At 48.0% G+C, this 23,986-nt stretch overlaps 1 protein-coding gene across 1 annotated transcript; it reads right to left on the bottom strand.

The window, feature by feature from the left end:
- GPX7 (glutathione peroxidase 7) lies at positions 1-22,985 on the bottom strand. Its single transcript, XM_075003427.1, has 3 exons — positions 22,755-22,985; positions 10,581-10,842; positions 1-2,337 (listed from the first exon to the last, which is right to left on the bottom strand). The coding sequence occupies exons 1-3, from the start codon at positions 22,959-22,961 to the stop codon at positions 2,174-2,176; spliced, it is 633 nt and encodes a 210-aa protein (XP_074859528.1). The 5' UTR covers positions 22,962-22,985; the 3' UTR covers positions 1-2,173.
- Between the last annotated feature and the right edge of the window lie 1,001 nt (positions 22,986-23,986).

The raw sequence follows: 23,986 nt of genomic DNA, 5'->3' as shown, positions 1-23,986 counted from the left end.
CTGAACATTTTTATTAAACTGATTAAATACCTTTTGAGATTAAAAAATTTTTAAATGTCTTCAATTTGAAATTTTTGCATTTTTAATGTTTCTCTGTATCCTTAGAGCTGCCGAATGAAATTACAATACACCACAAGATATGAATTAGAAAGCAAACATAGATTCTAACATTGGCTCATACAAGAAGCGGTTTTCAAAAGTGAAAACAGTAAAACGTGCAAGAAATTTCTATTACTTGATCCCTGGACACAAGTCTGTCAGTGAAATTGAGAGGAAAAAAATATATCACAGTGACAGGGAATATTTTTATCACAGAATGCCAAACTGGCCAAGGTTACTTTCCAGAGTTAAAGGAAAGGTAAAGACCTGGTTTAAAGATTATTCTTTCTGCATGATCCACCACTTGGTCTAGGTTGAATGTGATATAAGTCTATGAGTGACTGAGGAACCTTATTTTGTTATTATGCTACAGCTCCCTGATACTGTTCTGGTATATAGTTTTCTGTTAGACTGAGTCCCCTTTATGATGCTTTGGCGGAAACTGTCCCCTGAGAATATACCCTACATAAAGTCTCACCAGCTGGGACAGACTATATCAGGACTGCTCTAAGGCCCTGTCTCTCACACACAACCACCAATAGCACTTGCCAAGTGCACAAGGTATGTTGGGAACATATTTCTATATTAATGTGGCTAATCTCTTCTTCCCAGGTTTTACAAAGGAACCAGGATCTAGGGAACGAGATTATATCTTGGAGCAGATCACCAGCACTCAAGCAGGACCAAACCATTGTTATTAGCTATATATTTTTACAACAGGTAACCAAGGGTTTGAGAGGTGAAACAACTTTGCTTAGGACCACTGTGCTATAGCGGAGTAAGCAGTCATGCCATAAGTGTGTGAATTCTACTCTTCTTTTTCCAAGAAGTATCTAACTCTCTGAACACTTTTCACTATTTGGAGTGCCAGCATGTTTTAGTAAAATTAATTTGTTTGTCAGGCATGCTTTGAATGTGACAGGGCTCTGAAGATGTTATTAAATTTGGACAGCACCACTAATTTTTTTAATTTAATATTCTGTCCAATCCCATTTATTTTAAAAAAATGCTGTCTTTGGTTGGGCTACATTAAAAAAATAGTTAAAAGTTGTTTGGTGACATCTGAGAATTTAGCTATCACAACATTTATCAAAATGAAGCACTTAAGAGTGAATAATCCTACTTTGTGCACAAAATAAGCAAATTGTTTGTATGGTGCAGATTTCAAAACAACCACCTTAAGCTTGTCTCAAAATGAGTAGTACTGCTCTTTCTTCAACAAGCTCAAAATTTGAACCACAATACAATTCTTTGGAAAAAGAAAGCAAACAACGGGGCTAGATTCTCAGCATGGATAAATCAGCTTTGCTTATTGATTTTAATGGTGCTAAACTGATTTTCCCAGTGGAGAATATGGCCTAATGTTCAAATTAATTGCACAGACTTGATTAATGTTACTCAGTAATACTTTTAGAAGAATTTAAAGACAGCTCACAGAATTTATGGAGAATCTTCTTGTAGGAAATTTTGTCTTTAATTTCAGTGCTACAGATGGGGCCAGCGCGTACCCTTCTCACCCAGTTACCCATGACACACACACAGAAAATGAAGTGCCTGTCCTTTATAACTAAACAGATGGGTATCATTAGAAATGTGCCTGCTTTGAGGAAACTTATTTTTGCCTGACCCTTGTAACGGTGTCCAAATTATTCAGAGTGGATGCTTCTTTGGGTTGCGTTTTTAAATTAAATTCATGATCAAAATCATGACAAATAATCTGCAGTTGCTAGTAAGGTCTTTCTAAGGAAATTCTAGCTGAACTGAGCCTAGCTCTTTAGAGGGATCCTAACTGGATCTTCATAATCCCATCAACAATCTAAGACAGTAAAATAAATGGCCGATGATTTGTTTTCCAAGGCATAAATTCAGTTCAGTCGCTTTAGAAGGATAGCACAAGCCTAAGTTAAATCACCTTTTACGACATTCAGTTATTCTTTTCTGCCTCCTGAGGATGATGGGGGGAAACTTCAATTATTCTTAATGATTTCCTATCTTTCTGTTTCTTCCTTTGGAATGCAAAGAGTCAAATTATAGTCCTAATTATCAATCAAGGTATAATATAGATTTTTGAAAGTCACAGTTCATCTTTCTGCTTCAGGATGATTTTCCTCACAAGCTCAGTGATGTAAGGTTTTATTTCTTTAATAGTGACAGTAGAGTCCCAAGCGTTTACTGCTTTCCCATTAGCATCTACCAGGTATTTCCAGAAGTTCCAGGTTGGTTCCTGTCCTGTGGCTTCTATGAAGGAAAAGACAATACAAACAGAAGAGAAAATCACATGAACCAGTTTCTGACATTTGAGGTTGACAATATGTTGTTCAGCATCTTGAAAAAAGGAAGCACATACAATTGGGGGAAGCTGGGGGAGAACTATTAAGTTGACTGTTAGGAAGGATTTTCTGATAGGGAGTTTGACAGGGTGCACTCACCCTGCACTGGACAAGAGAGAGTTAACTCTGCACTGAGCTCTGAGAAAACCACACTTCTTCTGCCTTAGCTGGCATGGTTTAGCTGCTCAGATATAAAAGCAAGCAGCTCAGCTCAGATAGGGCTGATGGCTGGAGGAAGAGGATGTGCACTGCCTGCTCCAGGAAAGCTGCAGTGAGAACCCAGCTGCTGAGGCCCTGCCATTAAAGCTGGTGCTGAGAAGCTTCCAAAGTCCCCAGGGGGACTCGAGGCACCCACGAGTCAACAAGCTCCAGACTAGTGAGTAGAAGTGGAAACTAGCACTGCAGCTAGAGGACCAGTGGCAGGTGACAGCCCAGGGGAGGCAACAGCTAACTGGTGAGTGACCTGATGCTGGGATTCAGTGTGTTGTGGTTGGAGCTTTTCCCTGTTGAGTCAGTGGCTGAAGCTACAACCATGATTAGGGCCCTCGGTTGGGGTCCAGTGGAGAGAGATGGCCAGGTGACCCCTCACCCTGTCATCTCCTGCCTCTAACAGGGAAGCCACACTGTGCTGTAGATGGGGTGAACTTACTGACTCTAGTAACTAAGCTGCACTGCCTTGTAGACTAGGGTGAGTTTATTGACTTTGACCACTGTGCTCTAGTTCTGTACAACTGAGGCAGGTTTATGGACTTGGGCCACTGGGTCTCACTGCCTTGGCAGTTAGGCAAGTTTACTGACACTGGCTGTTGGGCTGCATTGCCTGTAAACTAGATTGAGTTTACGCTGGCCATGGGCCACGCTACCCTATGGACTGGAAAGGTGTGAGTTCAATGACTTAAGCCCCACAACTGCACACCTGTGGGTAGTACTACAGGCACAGGTTGGGGAGTATACACTAGGGAATTACTCACAAGCTCAAAAAGGGAAGTGGGTGCACCCATCCTGCATGGTGAGTGGCCTTCCCCCAACCAAGTCAATGGCAGCTGTATTACAATTTGGAATAGACCACAAGGGGAACTGCTTGAAGTCCAGTCACTTAAGATATATAGACAGAAGACAGCACCAGAAAACATACTATTTGGAATAATTTTGACCTGGCTGGAAGATAGACTTAGGAACAGCCATAGTATAGCAGACTAAGGTTTACCTTTTCCAGGGGTCTGCAACCAAAATAAGCAAGAAGAGATTTTTTTTCAAATTCAGTTACAAAATCAATACTTCAAGAGCTGCAGTGCATGTGAATGAGACAGTCCTTAATAAATAACATCAAAGCGTACGCTTTATCACCCTTATTTTAAGATCAGCACACACACATTGATTTGTACCAGTTAGAAAGTTGTTACCCCCATCTCCAGGCTTAACCTGCCTCAGCGCCCAAATCCACCCCACCCCCAACCTTTACCCCCCATCTCACCAACCCCCCCACATCCTCAGGCTTAACCCTCATAGCCCCAAACCCGTCTCCCCATCCTCAGGTTTAACCCATCAGCCCCAAACTGCTCCCATCCCCAGAATTAACCTGCCTCAGTCCCAGCCTCTGCCCCTCCACATCCCTAGGATTAACTTGCCTCAGTGTGCACAGCTCCTCTGTGGCCACTGCCTCCTCCCACAGCTCCCCACCATCTCAGCAGAGCTGCATGGCCCTGGCAGGGGCAGGCTCAGCCACCCGTTCCCCCAGCTCCCCTGCAGTCTTAGTGCTTCCCCAACATGCAGCACAGGTGGTTCCCTGTCCTGCTGGCTTTCTTCTCCAGGGCTCCCTGCTGCAGCTGACTGCTCAGTGGCTCTAGAGGCTGCCGCTGCTTAAACAAAAAAATGTAAATTCAGTAGGTTTCACAGCAGGCAACTGAATTTAGGATTTTTTTTTAAGTAGTGGTAGCTTCTGGAGCTGCAAGAGGTAGCAATGCTTGAGCTGCAAGTGGCTCCTTAAGGAGCTGCATGCAGCTCCAGAGATGCAGGTTGCCAACTACTGACCTAGTCTACTAGGCAATTTTCTGATAGTTGACATTACCAGAGAGCTTAGAAGGAATGTCTCAAGAAACTCTGCAGTAGGAAATAATGGAATAACTTGCCACTAGGAGAAGTTTCTTCCTAGCCCTCAGTAGTTAGAGGTTGATTTATTTCCTGAAAGACCGAATAGTTTTTTCCAATAGCTCTAACCTCTGTGTTTGCATTATATGAAATGGAAAAGGTCAGGAATGCATCTTAGATTAAGGTCAAGAGTTTCTATGCATAAATGTAAGGTCATAAGACAGGAGCTCAGATCCAGAGCTATATATGCTTTATCTTTATATATGCTTGCAAACAGGCAATTGCAAACAGGAGGGAGTTTTGAGAGGGGCGCTCCTGGAGAAGGAGGAGTGATTTCTGGCACCTTGAGGTAAGCGGCTGTCTGGAGTGTGTGGGTGTTTTGTGTTTGGGGGTTCTGGGCTTGTGTTTGTGTTTCTGTTTGTTTGAAGGTTTTTGAGTGCTGAGCTGTGTGTTTGTCTGAAAGGCCGTGTGCTCAGAGTGGCAGTTGGAAGCTGTGAATTGAAATCTAAAACTAAATCTAAAGCTCTTGGGATTGAAATCTAAAACTCTCTGCTCATTGGTCAAGCTGTAGCCAGAGGGCAGGGCTATCAGGAAGGCCAGAGCTTTATAAACCCTGCTAGAGAGCGACCAGGGAGCTTGCAAACAGGCAAATGCAAACAGGAGGGAGTTTTGAGAGGGGAGTTTAGAGGTGGGAGGTTAGAGGGTGTAATTTCCTTCTGACATATAACATATATCCCAAGCCTTTAAATAAAAACCCCATTTATATTCAGATTATTCAATAGAGAAAATGTAGGCAGAAGACCAGCAGCAGAGTCGTGGCTATCCTGTTTATTGCATAGAGTGTAACATGTATGCCTACCTGCCCTGTGGGTGGGTGGTGTATGCGTGTGCTCGTTGCAAGGAGCTCCTGACTCTCAGAGACCAAGTTCAAGCTTTGGAGGCCAGGGTGGCTGAACTGGAGGAGCTCAGGAAGGCAGAGAGGTATGTGGACGAGGCTTTCCAGGACACTGTAGTACTGTCCCACCTCCAGTCTGGGAGCCCCAGTGCTCTTAAAGAGGCTGAAAGGCTCAGAGAAAGAGAGCAGCCATTGGAAGCTCAGGAAAACCATCCCATAGTTGGGACCCTCCTTCCAAAGGATGTTATGGTATCCTCTCGCACTGAGGGCACCTCTCTGGGGGAGGGAATGCCAGTTATTAGGAAGAGGCAGGTGTTAGTAGTGGGTGATTCGATTGTTAGAATCATAAATAGCTGGGTTTGCAATGACTGCGAGAACTGTATGGTGACTTGTCTGCCTGGTGCAAAGGTTGCGGATCTCTTGAGGCATCCAGATAGACTAATGTGTAGTGCTGGGGAGGAGCCGGTGGTCGTGGTACATGTTGGAACCAATGACATAAGAAAGGGTAGGAGAGATGTCCTGGAGGCCAAATTTAGGTTGCTAGGAAATACACTGAAATACCTCTAAGCTGGCATTCTCAGAAATGCTTCCTGTTCCAAGTGCAGGGCCAGGTAGGCAAGCAGAAATTCAGTCTCAATGCGTGGATGAGACGAACGTGTAGGGAGGAGGGGTTTAGATTTGTTAGGAACTGAGGACACTTTTGGGAGAGGGAAAGCCTATAGAGGAAGGATGGGCTCCACCTACATCAAAGGGGATCCAGACTGCTGGCACTAAACATGAAAAAGGTCGTACAGCAGTTTTTAAACTAAGAGATGGGGGAAAGCCAATTGGTGCAGAGGTGCACGTGGATCGGACAGAAACTCATCTTAGAGGAGAATCCATCGATAGAGATACTCTAGGCTTTAGTAAAAAAGAGAGGGGAGATATCAAACAATGGGCTAGATCAGAGAAACAATCACGTATAAAAGAATCTAATACATCTGGAATGGGAACACAAATAAGCAGAGGCAAATCCTTAAAATCCTTCTACACAACTGCTAGAAGTCTGACTAAACTAAAATGATTAGAGGCTTGGAACAGGTCCTGTATGAGGAGAAGCTAAAAAGATTGGGACTTTTCAGTTTAGAAAAGAGGAGACTGAGGTGGGTCATGATAGAGGTATATAAAATTATGACAGGTGTGGAGAGGGTGAATAAGGAGAAGTTATTTACTTGTGCCCATAATACAAGAACTAGAGGACACCAAATGTAATTAATGGGTAGCAGGTTTAATACTAATAAAAGAAAGTTCTTCACTCAGTGCATAGTTAACCTGTGGAACATCTTGCTGGGGAGACTGTGAAGGCTAGGACTATAACAGAATTTAAGAAAGAGCTAGATGAATTCATGGAGGTTAGGTCCATAAAAGGCTATTAGCCAAGGGTAGGAATGGTGTCCCTGGCCTCTGATTGTCAGAGGCTGGAAATCGATGGCAGGAGACAAATCGCTTGATCATTGTCTTTGGTCCACCCCCCTCTGGGGTACCTGGCACTGGCCACTGTCGGCAGGCAGGCTACTGGGCTGGATGGACCTTTGGTCTGACTCAGTATGGCCGTTCTTATGTTATGTTCCTATCTGTGACAACATTACATCTCTTGCCACTTCTGGGCCAAACCTCCACACAGCATCACACAGTTGATAAGGTGCATGTGACAGGGAGTACCAGTTCCTTTGAGGCTCCTGCTGGAAGTGTCCTGGTCCTTCCACATCCTGCCACCAAAAAGGAGCACTGAAGGGGAGTCCTCCAGATCTCCACAGAAAGACAGTAGGAGAGCAGCTAATTAGAGCACAGCAGGCTCAGATAAAAGTTGCTGCAGGGGCTGTGCAGTGCTGTTCTTGACTAGGACTAGAGGGTAAGAAAGAGCGCTCCTTGCTTGAGCTCAAGAGAAAAACAGAAGATGGGTTCTGCTGGAAATGGCATTTGGTGAGTCAGGAGATCAGAGAACTTCAGCCCTGAGATAAATGTGAAGAGGAAGGAGCTATATTGGAAGTGGCACAGCAAATAGAAGCAGCAGCAGCTATTAAGGGAAGCAGCATGTTTCTGCTACTTTAATGAGCTTGAGATGGGACCTTGAATAATGGACAGGCCTGGATCCAGACACTGGCAAAGTGGCCAATGCCCTGAGAGGTAGGCATGCTTGGCTTAGTAGTGCACATACAGGGCTGGAATTTAAAGAGGTAAGGTATGGGCTTAAGAGCCTGCAGAGGAACAACTCTTTTTTTAACTTTGTTACTCCCTGAGCCCTTGCAGGAGGCTGATCTTGAATGAGTGACCTTGCTGGATAACTGGGGCAGTAAGAACTGATCAAACAGCCTCCAGGGAGAAAGTGCTAGGGGCACTTCTGTATACCACGGCAGGCTTGATCCTAAAGCCAGCCTGGAAGGGGCTGAAAACTAAACGCAGACTGGCTAAGGATTTTATCAAAGAAATAGGACATGTTTGGACCTCTTATCCTGGAAGCGCTTTGTTTTTTGTCTCTTGATTGTGTGTGGCCTGTATGGGGAGCTGGACCACTGGAGACCCTTCTGATGGGATTTCCAACTGAAGGAGATGTTGGGTGCAAAAAAATTCTAGATTCCTACCCAGTTTATAGGAGGCACTCGCGAGAGGGGAGAGTCCCCTGTCACAGTGCACTACCAGGCTTTTGATGGTGATTGTCCTTTCATGGTGCAGCAATATGCACGGAGAGGCAAGTAGTAGCAATCCCCCCAGTGACCCAGCGATGGAAGAGGGTGAAGTGACTTTGGACAAAGGGTGAAAGTAAAATACAGGTTGAAACTCTCTTGTCCGGAATCCTCAGGACCTGATCAGTCCTGGATGAGAGAATTTGACGGACGATGGGAGGTCAATATTTCCTAGCATATGACTAACACTTCCACGGCTTAGAAATATCTTAGAAGATATTTAGGAATAAATTACATATAAATAACAGCAGATGACACTGAGAGCCAGGACTGGTGGTTGTAAACAAATGTTATGGGACCATGGGAAACTTCACCACACCCAGGATAATTGGTCATGTGGATAACTAAAATCATGCTGGATTACATAGTTTGCTGGACAAGAGAGTTCCAGATTACAGAGGTTCAACCTGTACATTTCTTCTGAGTATGGGAGGGGCACACCAGCTCAGGGGAGCATGTGATTTCCTCTTGTTATCCCCCCCACTTGCCCTGCCCCCAGCCCATGGCCATCACACTCTTCCCCTTCCCATCCCACCTTACCTGGGGAAGGAGGGACTGGGAGCAGTACATCAACCAGGGGAGCTGCCAGCAGTTCTGCTGCTTTCCCCACGCTTCCCCTGTCGGTGGGGAAAGGAGCAGAAGCCCAGTGTTGTCGCCCTACCCTTCCATGGAGCTGCCTCTTCTCTAGCCCCATCTGAACAGCAGCTGCCCTGCCAAAGGCAGGGCTGTGGGTTCTGCTCCTTTTCTTGCTGGGAGGGGCAGGCAGTTAGCTGTCATACTGCTCCCAGCTCCAACTCCTACAGCCCTGTCCTCCTGCAGGGCTGCTACAGTACAGTCGGAGCTGGAGGACAGACAGCTCTGTGGAGGGGCTGAGGGTTAGTATGGTGTCTTTCCAGTATTGTATCACTGTACCTTGCCAGCCATTATGTTGCCATTCAGCATAACAGGCCATATTGGCTCACTTTCACCTCTGCCTTGGAGGCTTTTAGCCTCCCTCTGCAGCATGTGGGTTACTTGCCATGATTATTTGAGTAGATTTCAGTCATGCCCTTGCCATTGTGAGGCCTTCAGATGCTGATGCACCTTAGTCCCTCCTACTGTCCTGTGGGCTGTAATATTCTGATCTAATTGTGGTTGTTGGATTTAATTTGTGAGTGCTGAGTGGCGTCGGTGGCTGGTGATGTACAGGAAGTCAAACTTGAAACTCTGGTGGTCCTCTCTGGCCTTAAGCTCTATAGGAAGAGCATGGGGAAACTTCACTTGCAGGAATGTCATTCATGGAGGACTGCATGTGGCAGCCAAAAGTAGTACAAACATCTCTGCTGCAAATCCATGGGCGAGTGGAGGGAAGAGGGGAGACTCAAAGTGCTGTCATGTGGCAGTGGGTTTGATTAGACTTTTTTCACTTCCTAAAAAACATTCCCTGGATGAAGACTCCATTTTGCAATCAGTATTTGAATGGTGTCTGGGGACTTCAACCAATGCAGAATAACCTGCTTTACTGATAGCTTCTTAGTTATCTGCCAGGAACCAATCAAAAACTTCCAAAGGCTCCTATCCTAGCAAGGGCTGGTTCTAGTATAACTAGCTGGGTGGGTTCTACAGTTTGGTTGTTCCACGTTCCTGGAAGGGAACATGAAGGGAATGCTTCCTGGAAATCACTATCAGCACCTGGTTGCATTGTTTTGTGAGCGAATGCAATGCAAGCCCTGTGTCAGGAAGGGGTCTGAATAGGTACTGATGACTTTTTGCCTCCCCTCATCCTAGATATCTGCTAATGTATCTCATGAAATCTGACTCGTGGCAGCCCCTGACATGTTGTGACATGGATGCTCTGGAGGAATGGTTGCTAAGAGGAGAAACAACAACCAGGCACAACTGTCCACATTCATGATGCTGTGAGCAGGTAATGAGGGAATATATTACACTCCTAAGTAAACTGACCTTGTATTTCTAGACATGAATCTGTATTAGGATAGGTATTACATATGATTATTTCACATAGGGCTTTTTTTAAAAATAGCAAATTCATCTGTTAGGTTTATCACAACCCCTGTAATAAATAATCAAATACAGTATACTAACAAATACAAAAACACATAATCTATAGTGGGTCCGCTGATGGGGGGCAGGGAAAGAGGGGCAGCTGCTGGGGCCCAGGGATCACCACTGGAGCACTAGGTGGCACAAGTTGGACAGCACATAAGAACTGATGATGGGAGGCTAGTTCCACCCCTCCACCTCCCCCTGCCTCTTCTGCCTGAGGCCCCATGCCTTCTGCCTGAGGCCCCACACCTTCTAGGAGCCCAGAACCAGTCCTCCTGCTCCGCAACTTGCACAGGGCCTGGCAAAATCTGTTGACTGCCCTGACTCTTACAAAATTCTTGTCACATCAGATTAATTCACTGCCAGAGACTTACCTGCTTAGCTCTAGCTATTACTCACCAATTAAATATTTGAAGGCAGCATTAGCACCAGCACCTGTGACTGCAGTTTTGCTGAACATAGGGAAGGAGACACCATACGACTTTCGGACAAAGCTTTCAATTTCCTTGTTACTGTCTGGCTCTTGTTGCCCAAATTGATTACATGGGAATGCCAGCACATTAAAATAATGTGAGCCAAGATCTCTCTGTAATTGTTGTAGAGCTTTGTAGTGGCTGTCTGTAAATCCACATTCACTTGCAACATTGACAACCAGAGACACCTAAGCAAAAGAGATTAAAACAAATTGCATGTCCTGGTTTGACAAGCTTCCACCAAGAAGGCTTGACTGCAGACCATTCTCAGAATAAAAATATCCATGTTGAGAATCTTCAGTGAACTGCTATCCAGCATATTACTATTGTTTTGAAATAGGCTCAAATTCTTCAGATTTAGGAGGAATTTGTTCATAATACTCACTTTATTGTAGCGTCCAGGCTGACAATATACCCTAAATTTCATGGGTGTTTTTATTCAGTATTAAGATATCTCAGCATCAACTCTGACCTGTCTTTTTGGCATGTTCTGAGCATACATTATACAATTCCCAGCACAGGTAATGACTGTTCAGATGAGGATTTTTTGTCTTATACTTATTAGTGGTGCTTAAGATTGTGCATCTTATATGTTTTTCAGTGTGGAACATCTTTCCTTTCATAGTGTTGACACTGAACCAGCTCATGCACTCATCACTGTCAACACAGATGGATAGATCTTCAGGCTAGAGGGTCATCATGATAATATAGACTGACTGACATAACATGGGGTGTTAACTTGACTTAATGGTTACCACATCAAGCTCACTAATGGCTGAACTATTAGAGAGGCATCCAGTCTCAATTAAGACTCCAAGCAGTGAAAAATTTACAACTTCCTTTCAGAAGCTATTTCAATAGCTCATTAGCCACAAAATATGCATCCTATTTCCAGTTGGATTTTCTTCTGACTTTCATGTCCATCATCCTTGAGCTTCTGGCCTATTTTCTTATACATAAGAAAATTGTTATCAATGTACATCCTGTGTCACCTGCCACTGCCTTTGGAACCCTTACTGTTGGGAGCCGGGGCAGCGTAGCGGGGCTCCACTTGATCAATAGCACAGCCACAAGATGTACTCCTTGTTAAGCACTTTCTTTAAAGGATCTATGAGGTGACTTGCCCTAGGCCCAATGTACATTATGCAGTGCTGTACAGACAGATCCCTTACCTCATGAAGCACCCTCCACAGATTCTGGAGACTAAACAAGCTTGTGGTGCCTGCCCCCAAACCCCAACTGAGCCGCATCCAAATGATGCTCCTGCAGAAAGGAAGGAATGAAGCCATATAGAAAGTCTTCCCTCATTCTCTGTGTGTATACACATAAGTCTCAAATCTCCTAGCCACTGAGGCAAAGAGAATGTCCTGGATCACTGAAATGAAGCTCTTCCACTCTAGTTACAAAATCAACCAAGAAATTTTGATCCATTGGATGCTCTGTTAGGGGTTGGGGGATTAAAGTTAGAATTTGCGGCGCCAAAGAGCCAGTCAGCCTGGGTATTAACAGATGCAACTCAGCTGAAATCAGTTGAGTCACACATGTTTATACCTACAGGAACTGCAGAGTTAAATTCTACTTTTAATCCCACAGATTTCCATGGGGCTGCTGAGAGCAGAATTTGTCCACATTTCTTTTCTGATCTTCTGTGACTGGCTCTGTCCTGGGCAGTGATTTTATCTCTAAGCACTTTGTCAGACAAATTGATGTAAAACAAGGCTGTGTACTGGCACCCACTCATTCCCCACTCTCTTAGCAACGATGATTATGTGAACCCAAGACCATATACCCCAGGTCACTGGCATCCAAATATCAATTTAATAGCAACCTTTTTCTTGTGCGTGCCAGAACTAAACTAACATTGACAACAATAACCAAACTCCAATATGCGATGATTGTGCTATAGTTGTACACTCAAAGAAGAATCTGCAAACAGCCCTCAACTGCATCTCTGACACTTATAAAATCATAGGGCTAACTCTGAACATCACCAAAACAAAAGTTCTCCATCAGCCAATCTTCAGATACAGCAAGAAGATCTACACTGACAAAAACAACAAGAAGTCACATGGCACCTTATAGACTAACAGATATTTTGGAGCACTCATGCATCTGACGAAGCGGGTCTTCACCCGTGAAAGCTTATGCTCCCAAATATCAGTTAGTCTATAAGGTGCCACAGGACTTGTTGTTGTTTTTGAAGATACAGACTAACTCGGCTACCTCTCTGATACAATGACAAATGAGAACTAGAAAATGTAGACTACTTTGCCTGGTTACTCAGCTTTCTCTCAAAAAGGGCAGATATAGATGTAAAATTTCAGCACAGTATCTACTACGCAAGCCTTGCCTTTGGCTGACTGTCTCACCAGGTGTTCAACAATCACAACATCAGAATACATACTAGACTTTTAGTTTATAATGTGGTGGTAATCCCAATTCTCCATTGGCTTTGAGACTTGGGTGACCTATAGAAAACATCTGAAAAACCCAGCATTTTTTTTGGAAGATCCTCAATATGAATTGTGAGGATTGTTCCACTAATGTCAGTGTCCTCAAAGAGACCAACATCTTCAGTGTTGAGGCCATGATGCCCCAGCACCAGCTGAAGTGAAGCAGGCACTGTGTACATGTCTGATAAAAGCTTAGCAAAACAACAGCTAGCCAACTTACCAAAGGAGACTCCCTGCCTAGAAAAGCTTCTAATCTAACTACAAAGCACAGTGCATAAAGGGTAGAATGGAAATGAGGACGGCACCAGCCCTGGAGGATATGTAGATGATACGCGTTGAAGTAGCCTATTTCGATGTTCTTACTTCGAAATAGGCTACTTTGATGTAGTGTGCTAGTGTAGACGTAGCCCGTAAGGGACAAATCTGAACACATTACTTTTGACCATTTCCATTCAGTTCATGTATCCATTATAAACCTTCATTTTCAAAGTGAAAAATTGCTTTCCACAAAAACTCGGTAGCTGTAGCTTTATATAGGGAGCAAGATGCTGGTACTGCTTGTTTGGGTGGGTGGGGTTTGCTTTGTTCTTTGGTTGGTTTGTACAAGTTATGAAAAAAGATGGTTTGCTCATATATATAGAATGTTGGGAGTTGGAAATGGATGGCCTTAGGTATAGGCAATGAAACAGATTGAATTAGCTGAGGAGCGTCAGGTCAATTACAGCTCAAATCAATAGCAGCTAGGTAGCCTATATGAAATTAATTGGCAGCCTCAGGCCAGTTCCTGGGAAGTGTTGCCTGCAAAGGCTACCACCATTGGCACTCTAGGGGAGGCTCCAGGGACAATGAAAGAAATACCATCTTGCCTTCTGTAAGGAGCAGAGGGAACATACTTTGCTACCACTCTCATGCTATATCTATCTGTTGTGTGGATGAGTAGAGTAGAGGGATTCAGGGCTATCAACCCAGCACTTTTCCTGAACGTTAAAAGTCCTCTCAAAGCCTCTCTCCCCCGCTATAAAATTCACAATGCAAATATCATAGGACAATCCATAAAGTACACTGAAACTTGGTCTAGTTGAAGGGAAATCTGCAATTGCAGATTGTACAATAAATCTAGTGTAACAAAATTTTTGGCCACCAGCAATTCATGGGTACCATTATACTGGATGTTGTGACCATTCAGAACTTCACAGCATGGTAGAAGCCAAGTTCTCCTGCTCCAAAAGTAGAGGTCCTGTTCACTTGAGTGAGAAGATGTTTAGCTGTTAATGTCTATAGCAGTGACTCCCCCGCCCCCGCCCCCGCAAGCTTTGGGATGGGCCACCCAGGGGAGGGGAAAATGTTTGGGGGGTCCTGGTGGGCCCTGGCCAGCTCCCACAGGAGGCGGGCAGGGAGCACTATCCACTCCTGCTCCAGTCCTGGCTCCCAGTCTTGGGCTTTGGTTCCTGGCTGTGGACCTGGTGCCCAATCAGTGTTCCTTCTAATTTTTTCCACTCATGGGCAAAATAAATTGTGTTATATGCACCAAGGCATGTGTAGCTGTGCACCACCAATAGAAACACATGCTACCCACTGCGGGTGGCTGTGAGCCCTCTGCTAATCAGCTGGGCAGCTTCCCAAGCACTTAGCTTACAGGGAACACTTCCCCCAACCCCAGCCACAGCCCCTTTTTCAGCTGTGACCCCAGCCCTGACTGTGACTCTGCTCCCAGCTGTTGCTTGGTTGCGGGAGAAGAACAGGGGGAAGAGATGTGCAAGGGAGAGCCATTTTTAGGATATGGAAAATCAGGATAATTGTGCTTTGGAGGCATTGAAGGCCAGCAGAATAGGTTGGCATGGTGGCTGAGGAAGTGATGAATATGTATTTGCTACTTCCGCCTCAAGCCCCACACGGCCCTACGGATGTCCCTGGTACTAGCTAAAAAGTTTGGGGACTCCAGTCGATAGGCTGCGGTTGGGCAATTCTAATTCCACCCAATGAAGGCAATGATGCACACGCACATTAGAGGTGATCACAGTACAATATTAAAATTAGTCTCTGTATCTTCCTTTAATTTTCTCTCCAAAAAGCAAAACCATAAAGCAAAAGTTTACGTATAAACCATTAAGTAATTATTTGTGACAACAAGGCACAATCTGGGAATCTGTACACTTTGGTATACAAAGTTATGTTCTGGTGCCATCTAGCTAACTCTCCAAGTATCAACATGTAGATACAGACTGAACATGGTCTATCCCAAAATAGAAACTACAGTGTAGCCTTAGCCCTAGAGAATGAATTAATTACATAGTTAACAATGAAGTGCAAACCTGAAGTGGAGCAGAGGCATGAGATGTGGGAATGGACCTTACAGCTCATTTAGCAGTGGGGCAAATGCTCTCTGCCTTTTAGCAGAATGATCTGTGAGAATTCCATCGTTATGTTGGAGAATTCTATCTTAACTCCCTCCCAGGGGATTCTGGCTCTGAATTACTGAAGCTGAAGAAGGCATTTGCTTCTTCAGAGAGTTAGAGCTGCCACAAGTGCCATGAAGACAAGATTCATTCCACTCAGAGAATTTATTGACTCTTGACAGACCCCATGGAAGCAATTAATGGGAACAAACTATTGAAAAAAGCCAACAACTGTATTGAAACTATTGAAAAAGCCAACTACAAGCAATCTGATGGTATCCCACATATATTATGCACATCTGTGAAAGAAACTGCATATTTACACATTATCATACATATATATTGAACTACACAGACAAACATTAATGCATCATGTTTGTACAGAATCTAGCAAGTTAAAATTATCTTCTGGGGGCCAACATGAGGCCTATGTACCACTAAAGCACAGCTTGAACTGGCTGGTTGCTTGGGGGCTTTTGTCAGGCTGGGTCTGGGCCCTGTTAAATCTAAATCCACCCAGAAGCTTGGATATTTTTAACTCTTCTCCCAAATTCAGCTCGCATTCCTATTGGCAAGAGTACAAGGATCAAACATAGGTAGTGCAATGACGTAATGGAACATGCAAGAATGTTCTTAAGTGAGCACAATCCTTGCATGAAAACATCTGCAACGCCTCCTGAGCTACGTCTACACGTGAAGCCTACATCGAAGTAGCCTATTTCAATGTGGCAACATTGAAATAGGCTATTTCGATGAATAACGTCCACACGTCCTCCAGGGCTGGCAACGTCGATGTTCAACATCGACGTTGCGCAGCACCACATCGAAATAGGCACAGCGAGGGAATGTCTACACACCAAAATAGCACACATCGAAATAGGGGTGCCAGGCACAGCTGCAGACAGGGTCACAGGGTGGGCTAGCGCTTCCGGGGCAACAGCTAGCCGCTCCCTTAAAGGGCCCCTCCCAGACACACTCAGCCTGCACAGCACGCGGTCTGCAGAGCCATAGGCACGCAGACCTCGGGCGATGCAGTCATGGACCCCCAGCAGCAGCAGCAGCAGCCAGAGGTCCACCCAGCCGCCCCTGCAGGAGCAGGGCTTGCCCTGCTCCATGCCATGCGGGAGGCAGCTGAGCACCTCCTTGCCACACAGGAGGAGGAGCGGCCCGCAGGGGAGGAGGATCAACCCCCAACCCTGCAGCACCCTGACCTGCCCCCCTCACACGCCAGAGGCTGTGGAGCTATGCCACCAGCACCGACTGGTGGGAGCGGCTGGTGCTTGGGGAGTGGGACGACGACGGCTGGCTCAGGAACTTTAGAATGAGCCGGCAGACATTTATGGAGCTATGCCAGTGGCTCACCCCTGCACTCAGGCACCAGGACACCGCCATGCGGCATGCCCTCCCTGTGGAGAAACGGGTCGGCATCGCTGTCTGGAAGCTGGCCACTCCAGACAGCTACCAATCCGTGGGACAGCAGTTTGGCGTCGGCAAGGCCACCGTCGGGGCTGTGCTCATGGAGGTAAGAGGACCCACGGGGGGAGGGGGGGAGGCAGCCCTGACAGGGCAGGGGGGCCCGGGCAGGGGAGGGCAGGGCAGGGCAGGGGGGCCCGGGCAGGGGAGGGCCACACACACCCTGCTCACCCCTCATTGGTGCTCTCCCATGTGCTTCCCCTGCAGGTCGTGCGCACCATCAACGCCATGCTCCTCCACAGGCTCGTGAGGCTGGGGGACCCGGATGCCACCATCGCGGGCTTTGCCACCCTGAGCTTCCCCAGTTGCTTCGGGGCTCTGGATGGGACTCACATCCCCATCCGCGCCCCGGTGCACAGTGGAGGACGCTACATAAACCGGAAGGGCTACCACTCAGTGGTCCTCCAGGCCTTGGTGGACAGCCAGGGCCGTTTCCAGGACATTTATGTGGGCTGGCCTGGCAGCACCCACGACGCCCGGGTTTTCCGGAACTCGGGCCTTTGCCGCCGGCTGGAGGCGGGGACCTACATCCCCCAGTGGGAGAGCCCTGTGGGGGACACCACCATGCCCCTCTGCGTCATCGCAGATGCGGCATACCCCCTCCGGCCCTGGCTCATGCACCCGTACACGGGCCATCTCCCTGCCAGCCAGGAGTGCTTCAACCAGCGCCCGAACCACGCGCGCCAGGTGGTGGAGCGCTCATTTGGCCGCCTCAAAGGGCGCTGGAGATGTCTCCTCACCCGCCTGGATGCGGGCCCCAACAACATCCCCCAGATTGTGGGTGCGTGCAGCGCCCTACACAATCTGGTGGAGAGCAAGGGGGAGGCCTTTTTTCAGGCCTGGGCTGTGGAGGCCGGCAGGGCCGACGTGCAGCCACCCGCTGCCCCCAGTCGCCAGGTGGACCCCGAAGGGACCCGGGTCTGGGAGGCCCTGCGGGCCCACTTTGATGAGGCCGCGGGGTGAACGCTGCTAGGCCCCCCACTGCGCCCCCCCATCCTCCACAACACTCCCTGCCCCTACGCCCACACCACGGAGCACCCAACAGCACACACACACCCCTTTCCTGCACAAATAAAAGCAGACACTTGTTTGTGAAATCAAACTGGTTTACTTTCAACTCTGTTCTATAACTAACTAATACAAACTATATACAGGAACTTCTAACTAACTTAAATATGAAAAGTGTACGTACATATTAACAAAAAAACCCAGGGATAACAAGGAAGGGGAGAACTATTTACATGGGGGGGAAGGATTAGACTGGGCAAACGGGGGGCACAAATAAATAAATACCAACTATATACAAGGGGGGGGGGCATGTCCTGGGTCCCATGCCCCTATAGTCCGGCACTGGGGGTGGGCGGCCGGGAGCCCCGCCTCAGCCGCAGCCCTGTCCGGGGCTGGCTGGGGGCCGGGCGGACCGGCAGATACATCCAGCGAGTGTCAGCTGGCCCCAGGTCTCCCTCGGCGGAATGGCCCTCGGTGGTGGGTGGCAGGGTGACGGCGGACGGCACGGCAACGAGCAGAGCAGCGGGTGGCGCGGCGGGTGGAGCAGTCAGGGTGTGCACAGTGGTGGCCGGCGCAGCATGTGGGAGGGCCAGGTAGTCCGCTATGCGGTTGAATGTCTCCATGTAGGCCCCCCATGCCTCTTGGCGCCAGGCCAGCACCCGCTCCTGGAGGTGGAGGTGGCGTTGCTCCACCCGCAGGTGCTGCTCCGCGACCTCCACCTGCCGGCGGTGGAGGGCCAGCAGCTGGGGGTCTGTCGCCGGCGGCTGGTGCTGGGTCCGCCGTCTTGCCCGCCGTGGGGCCAGTTGGTCCTCCGCTGAGGGGCTGGCCTGGAGCGATGGCCCCGGAGGGGATTCCGGGACCACTGATGCCTCGCCGGCGCTCTCCAGTCCTTCCGATGGTGCAGCTGCGGAACACAGGAGAGGGGGAAGAAGAGTGGAGACAGGCGTTAGTGTGGGCCCCGAGCCGTGGCCCTTGTCCCCGCAACCCCGTGCTGCAGGTTCCCCATCCCCGTCCCCGGGAGATGCTGCTGTGATGGGGTTCAAGGGTCCCCCTGCACTGCACCCCATCCGCCGGCGGGAGTGACTCTCACTTCACTCAGCAGGTCTGACAGGAGAGGTTTCTTAGGCAACAGATGCCCAGTTTCTCCCAGAAGTGACAGTACAGCAGTCAGAGACAGTCCTTCCAACCCGTCCTGGGGAGAAGACCCCAAAGGGTGCCCCTCTGGGGTGTAGCTTTCCCCCTCCTCAGGCTGGCTGCCTTCCAGCTCTCCCTTCCCCTAGCCTCTAACTGCGGCCCCCAATTCAAACCCAGCTCGGCTCCTCCCTCCTCTTTGTTCAGGGCAGAGGTGTAACCTGCCAGTTGTAGCCCCAGGATCATCCTTAGCCACTGGGAGCTATTCAGCTTGTTGCTCATATCTAGCCTGAGACTCGCATTTGCACTCCCCCCACTCCATCACATGCTGCTGCTGCTGCTGCTGCTGGGTGTCCCACCCCCTCCTCCCGGGGGACCCTAGAGGTTCCGCTCCCCCCTGCCCTGGGGATGGGGCATAGCACTGTCGTGCTGGCGGGGGAAGGGGCTGATGCACTCCTGTGAGGGATATGGCACTGCTGTCCTTGGGGCCATGGTCATCTGGGCATGTGGAGGGCCCTGGCCACATATCTATTACCCCCGCCCCTCAACCCCGGGGGTGTACACCGGGGGGGTACATACCTGTAGGTCCACTCCCACGGTCGGCGGACACCCGGGGGGCGGACGCCCGGCTGCTGCTCCTCGGTGGCAGGAGGAGGATCTGGAGCCCTGTCTCAGTGGAGGAGGAGTCCCCCTCCTCCTCCTCCTCCAGTGCCCCGGGGTGCGGGTCTTGCCTCTGGGGCGGACTCCGGCTCCGGGGCCTGCTGGGGCTCCTCAGCCGAGGTGTCAAGCGTGGCTGGAGGGGAGGAGGTGTGCCGGGGGCCCAGGATGTCCCTGAGCTCCCTGTAAAAGGGGCAAGTGACGGGGGCGGCCCCAGATCAGCCGGCTGCATCCCGGGCCCGGGCGTAACCTGCCGCAGCTCCTTGACTTTACTCCGGACATGGTCTGGAGTGCGGGCAGGGTGACCCCGGGCGGCCAGGCCCTCGGCCAGCCGAGCGAACACATCCACATTCCGCCTCTTGCTCCCCATTACCTGGAGCACCTCCTCCTCGCTCCAGAGCCCCAGCAGGTCGCGAAACTCGGCCTCCGTCCAGGAGGGGCCCCGCTGCCGCTTCCCGGCCTGGCTCCTGCCCTGGCTGCCCTGGGAACCCTGGCTCCCCTTCGGGGGGTTCCCTCAGGGTGCTGGGGGGGCTGCCGGGTGGCCATCGCGTTGGGTTGGGGTGTGGGTGGCTGCGAAGGAGCGTGCAGGCGAGCCGCGTGTTATTGCTGCTGCCTGCACGCTCTCTCAGCTTCCTGCACAGAAAGGGAGGGGGTGGGGACCTTTAAGGGGCCGCTCCATGCGGCCAACATTGAGCTGTGGGGCTGGAGAGAGCGTCTCTCAACCCCTCAGCTGATGGCCGCCATTCAGGACCCCGCAATTTCGAAGTTGCGGGACGCGCAACGACTACACGGTCCCTTCTTCGATGTTGAACGTCAAAGTAGGGCGCTATTCCCATCCCCTCATGGGGTTAGCGGCTTCGACGTCTCGCCGCCTAACATCGGTGTTAACATCGAAATAGCGCCTAACACGTGTAGCTGTGACAGGCGCTATTTTGAAGTTAGTGCCGCTACTTCGAAGTAGCGTGCACGTGTAGACACGGCTCTGGTGTGCAAGACATCTCTGCAACAAGTCTATTAAAAATCAAAACTGGAGATAAGATAGTTTTATCAGTGAGGATAATTATCAGATTATCAAAGGGCATAGTGTATTTTTTATCACTTGACAGTCTTTAAATCAAGAGTTTCTATCTTTCTAGAGGACATGCTCTCATTCAACCAGAAGTTGTTACACTAGAGCATTAATCATTAGGTGAAATCTACAGCTTGTATTATGCAAGAAAAAGCACATTATCATAGTAGGCCCTTCTGGCCATAAAAAACTTGTATGAAAAAAGAAAGCATTATGCAGTTAGAACAGCACATCTCCACTAGATGGCTCATTGGAGTGCGAGTTAGGAGACCCTGGTTCTGATCACCTACCTGCTCTGTTACCTTTGGCTAACCTCTTTAATTCTGCCCTTTAGTTACACCATGCAGTACCTCTACCCACATTGTTTATGGTCCCAGATTAGATTAAATTAATTATTAAAAAGTAGATTTGTGTTTTTATGTTGTTCATAATACAGCAGCTTCCTGCAGGAATCACTATGGAGCAGAATATAAATGTTTGGGTACTTTCGCTGGGCATTTCATTTCTTAATTGAATTTTTTAAATATTTATGTAACTCTGAATTTCCAGGGTTATCAATTTAATTATTGTTGGAATAATTACAAACATTCTTGTTAATCTTTTCAGCCCTAAATTACTGATATTTACTTTACTCTGATTTAACAATTTTTATCTCAAAATTTCCTTACGTTATAAATATTTTCATACATGAACAGCAAACAAGAAATCCAAAAAAAATATTATATGACATCTTTAATGAGTTAAAGACATATCAGCCTTAGGTCTTCCCTGCCTATTTTAACTATTAGGACCAAATTTGCAGGTACAGTCCAGCTGTCTTGTGCCACTCCAGACCTGCACAAATAAGATAGAGAAAACGGGCAAATAAAACCTGTCTTGTCTTGCTTTGCTTTTCTTGCTCACTTAAGAAAGCTTTTCTTTCTCCCACTCTAGCATGAAGAACCAATCCTAATTTGCCTCATGGTTTCTACATGCATATGCTGCCTGACAGATGCAAAGCTATTTAATAACTTCTGAGTACACATATTTTTGATATTTTTTCCTTGTGGTTGTATCTTAATCACATTTCAAGACCTTGAGAAAAAAGTGCACATCTTTCAGGGAGACAAGTATAGGAGGGGTAGCCGTGTTAGTCTGGATCTGTAACAGCAACGAAGGGTCCTGTGGCACTTTATAGACTAACAGAAAAGTTTGCAAAACTTTTCTGTTAGTCTGTAAGGTGCCACAGGACCCTTCGTTGCTTTTTCAGTGAGAGTTTCATTTAGGAGTCCCTGAGTGATATGTAAGTAAAATTTAAATCAATTTTGAAAACAGATCTGCTGTTACTATCTTTGTTATCTTTAATGTCTATATTTTAAAGCAGATTATGATATAAATCTACAATGACTTATTTTCTCAGTTTTGTTTATTGATTATTATGGTGCATTCCTTTACGTATTGACACATCCTCCGCCTTTTCCCTTCTGCTTCAAACAAAATTCTGCAAAAGACAAGTCTTTCAAAAGAGGGAATATCTTGCAATACAGACTTTTGCTTTAAAGTGCCACATGCTTCCTATCCTGAAGAAATGTTTTCACGATTAATAGAGTACAATGCTCCTTTTAGTGAACGAGAAGCAAGCAGCCCCAGCTGCCACGTATACAAAGAGCAGCCTGCCCAAGAAAGAGACTCTCACACACAAGGGTTAGATTGCAAAACTTTTATTCCAAGAATGGAGACACCTATGGCCCGATATCAAAGTAAACATGCAAGCAATACTTCAGACCAGTTAAACAAAACGTACAAATGAGAGACTAACCGTGCATGCAGGCAAGTTAATGAACAATCTGCACCCCCACTGCTGTATGCCGGCATTCAAAGATAGGTTGGTTAGTTATTCTCTGCAACTAGAACTAATCTCCCGGCTAACTTACCGAGCCTCTGTATTTCTCCAGAGAGACTAGCTTGCCCCTGATGTTTACCACTTTAAATGTATAAAAATCGATCTCTTTCTGCTGGGAGGCGGCGAACGCTAAGAAAAGCAGCGCTGCTACAGCAAGGAGCATGGCTAGACGGATGAGAAAAACTCTGGAGACGGAGGAGGAAGCCCTGTGCTCCACACTGCCCTCAGGATCTAGCATGCTGCAGGAAAGCGCAGCGCTGCATACTTCCCTTTTACAAACCATCCAGCACTGCCGGAAAGAACGACCTGTTGCAAAAGACTTTGCCACGCGTGCTCCGAAGATTCGCTCGCGTCACTGAGTCTCACAATGCCCGTGTGGAGCGGGCAATTTTCAGGACCGTTAAGAGATAAAAATACTTCATCAAAAAAAATTGTAGGGAGTACTGCATACGGCCAGCTGTAGGTGCATGCATATAAATGTCTGTACCGCTGGTCTTTTCAACTCCAGTAAGGTGATCATATGTCCCAAAAGGGAAACGACACCGCGTGCAGTTAGCTGTAGCCCTCCTCACTGAGTGGGGCTAGCCCAGGGGTGGCCAACCTTTTTGCATTGGGGAGGCCACATGGCAATTTTTTACATGTTCCAAGGTCCAAACACAAAATAGCCCCAAACCTGCCCTCCCATCCCCAGGTTTAACCCCTCTCAGCCTCAAACTGCCTCCCCCCATCCCAGGTTTAACCCCTCTCAGCCTCAAACTGCCTCCCCCCATCCCAGGTTTAACCCCTCTCAGCCTCAAACTGCCTCCCCCCATCCCAGGCTTAACCCCTCTCAGCCTCAAACTGCCTCCCCCCCATCCCAGGTTTAACCCCTCTCAGCCTCAAATTGCCTCCCCCCCATCCCAGGCTTAACCCCTCTCAGGTCCAAACCCACCCCCCCCTCACTCCCAGGCTTTGTGGGCTGGATTCTGGCCGGTTGGCCACCCATGGGCTAGCTCAAGCCTTACTCCCGTGCCCCGCCCCTGCCTCCTTGTGGTGCTGATCCTAGACATTTGACCCAGTCTTCCCCCTGCTCACTGCAGCTACCTTTCCCCCCATGGGGTTGAAGCCTGAACCCTATCTGCACACCCTCCAGCCCCTCGCCCAGCAAACCGGGGCTGATGTCAGTATCGCTGCTTACCTAAGCCCTGCTTGCCTAAACCCTGCCTGCCCCGCACACAAAGCTGGGGCTGGCATCACTGTTTTACTCCTCCTCACACACGGCTG

This window comes from Carettochelys insculpta, chromosome 9 (genome assembly GCF_033958435.1).
Source record: "Carettochelys insculpta isolate YL-2023 chromosome 9, ASM3395843v1, whole genome shotgun sequence".
Taxonomy (NCBI): domain Eukaryota; kingdom Metazoa; phylum Chordata; order Testudines; family Carettochelyidae; genus Carettochelys; species Carettochelys insculpta.
Note: the sequence above shows the minus strand (reverse complement) of the source record. Positions and strands in the feature narration are given on the sequence as shown.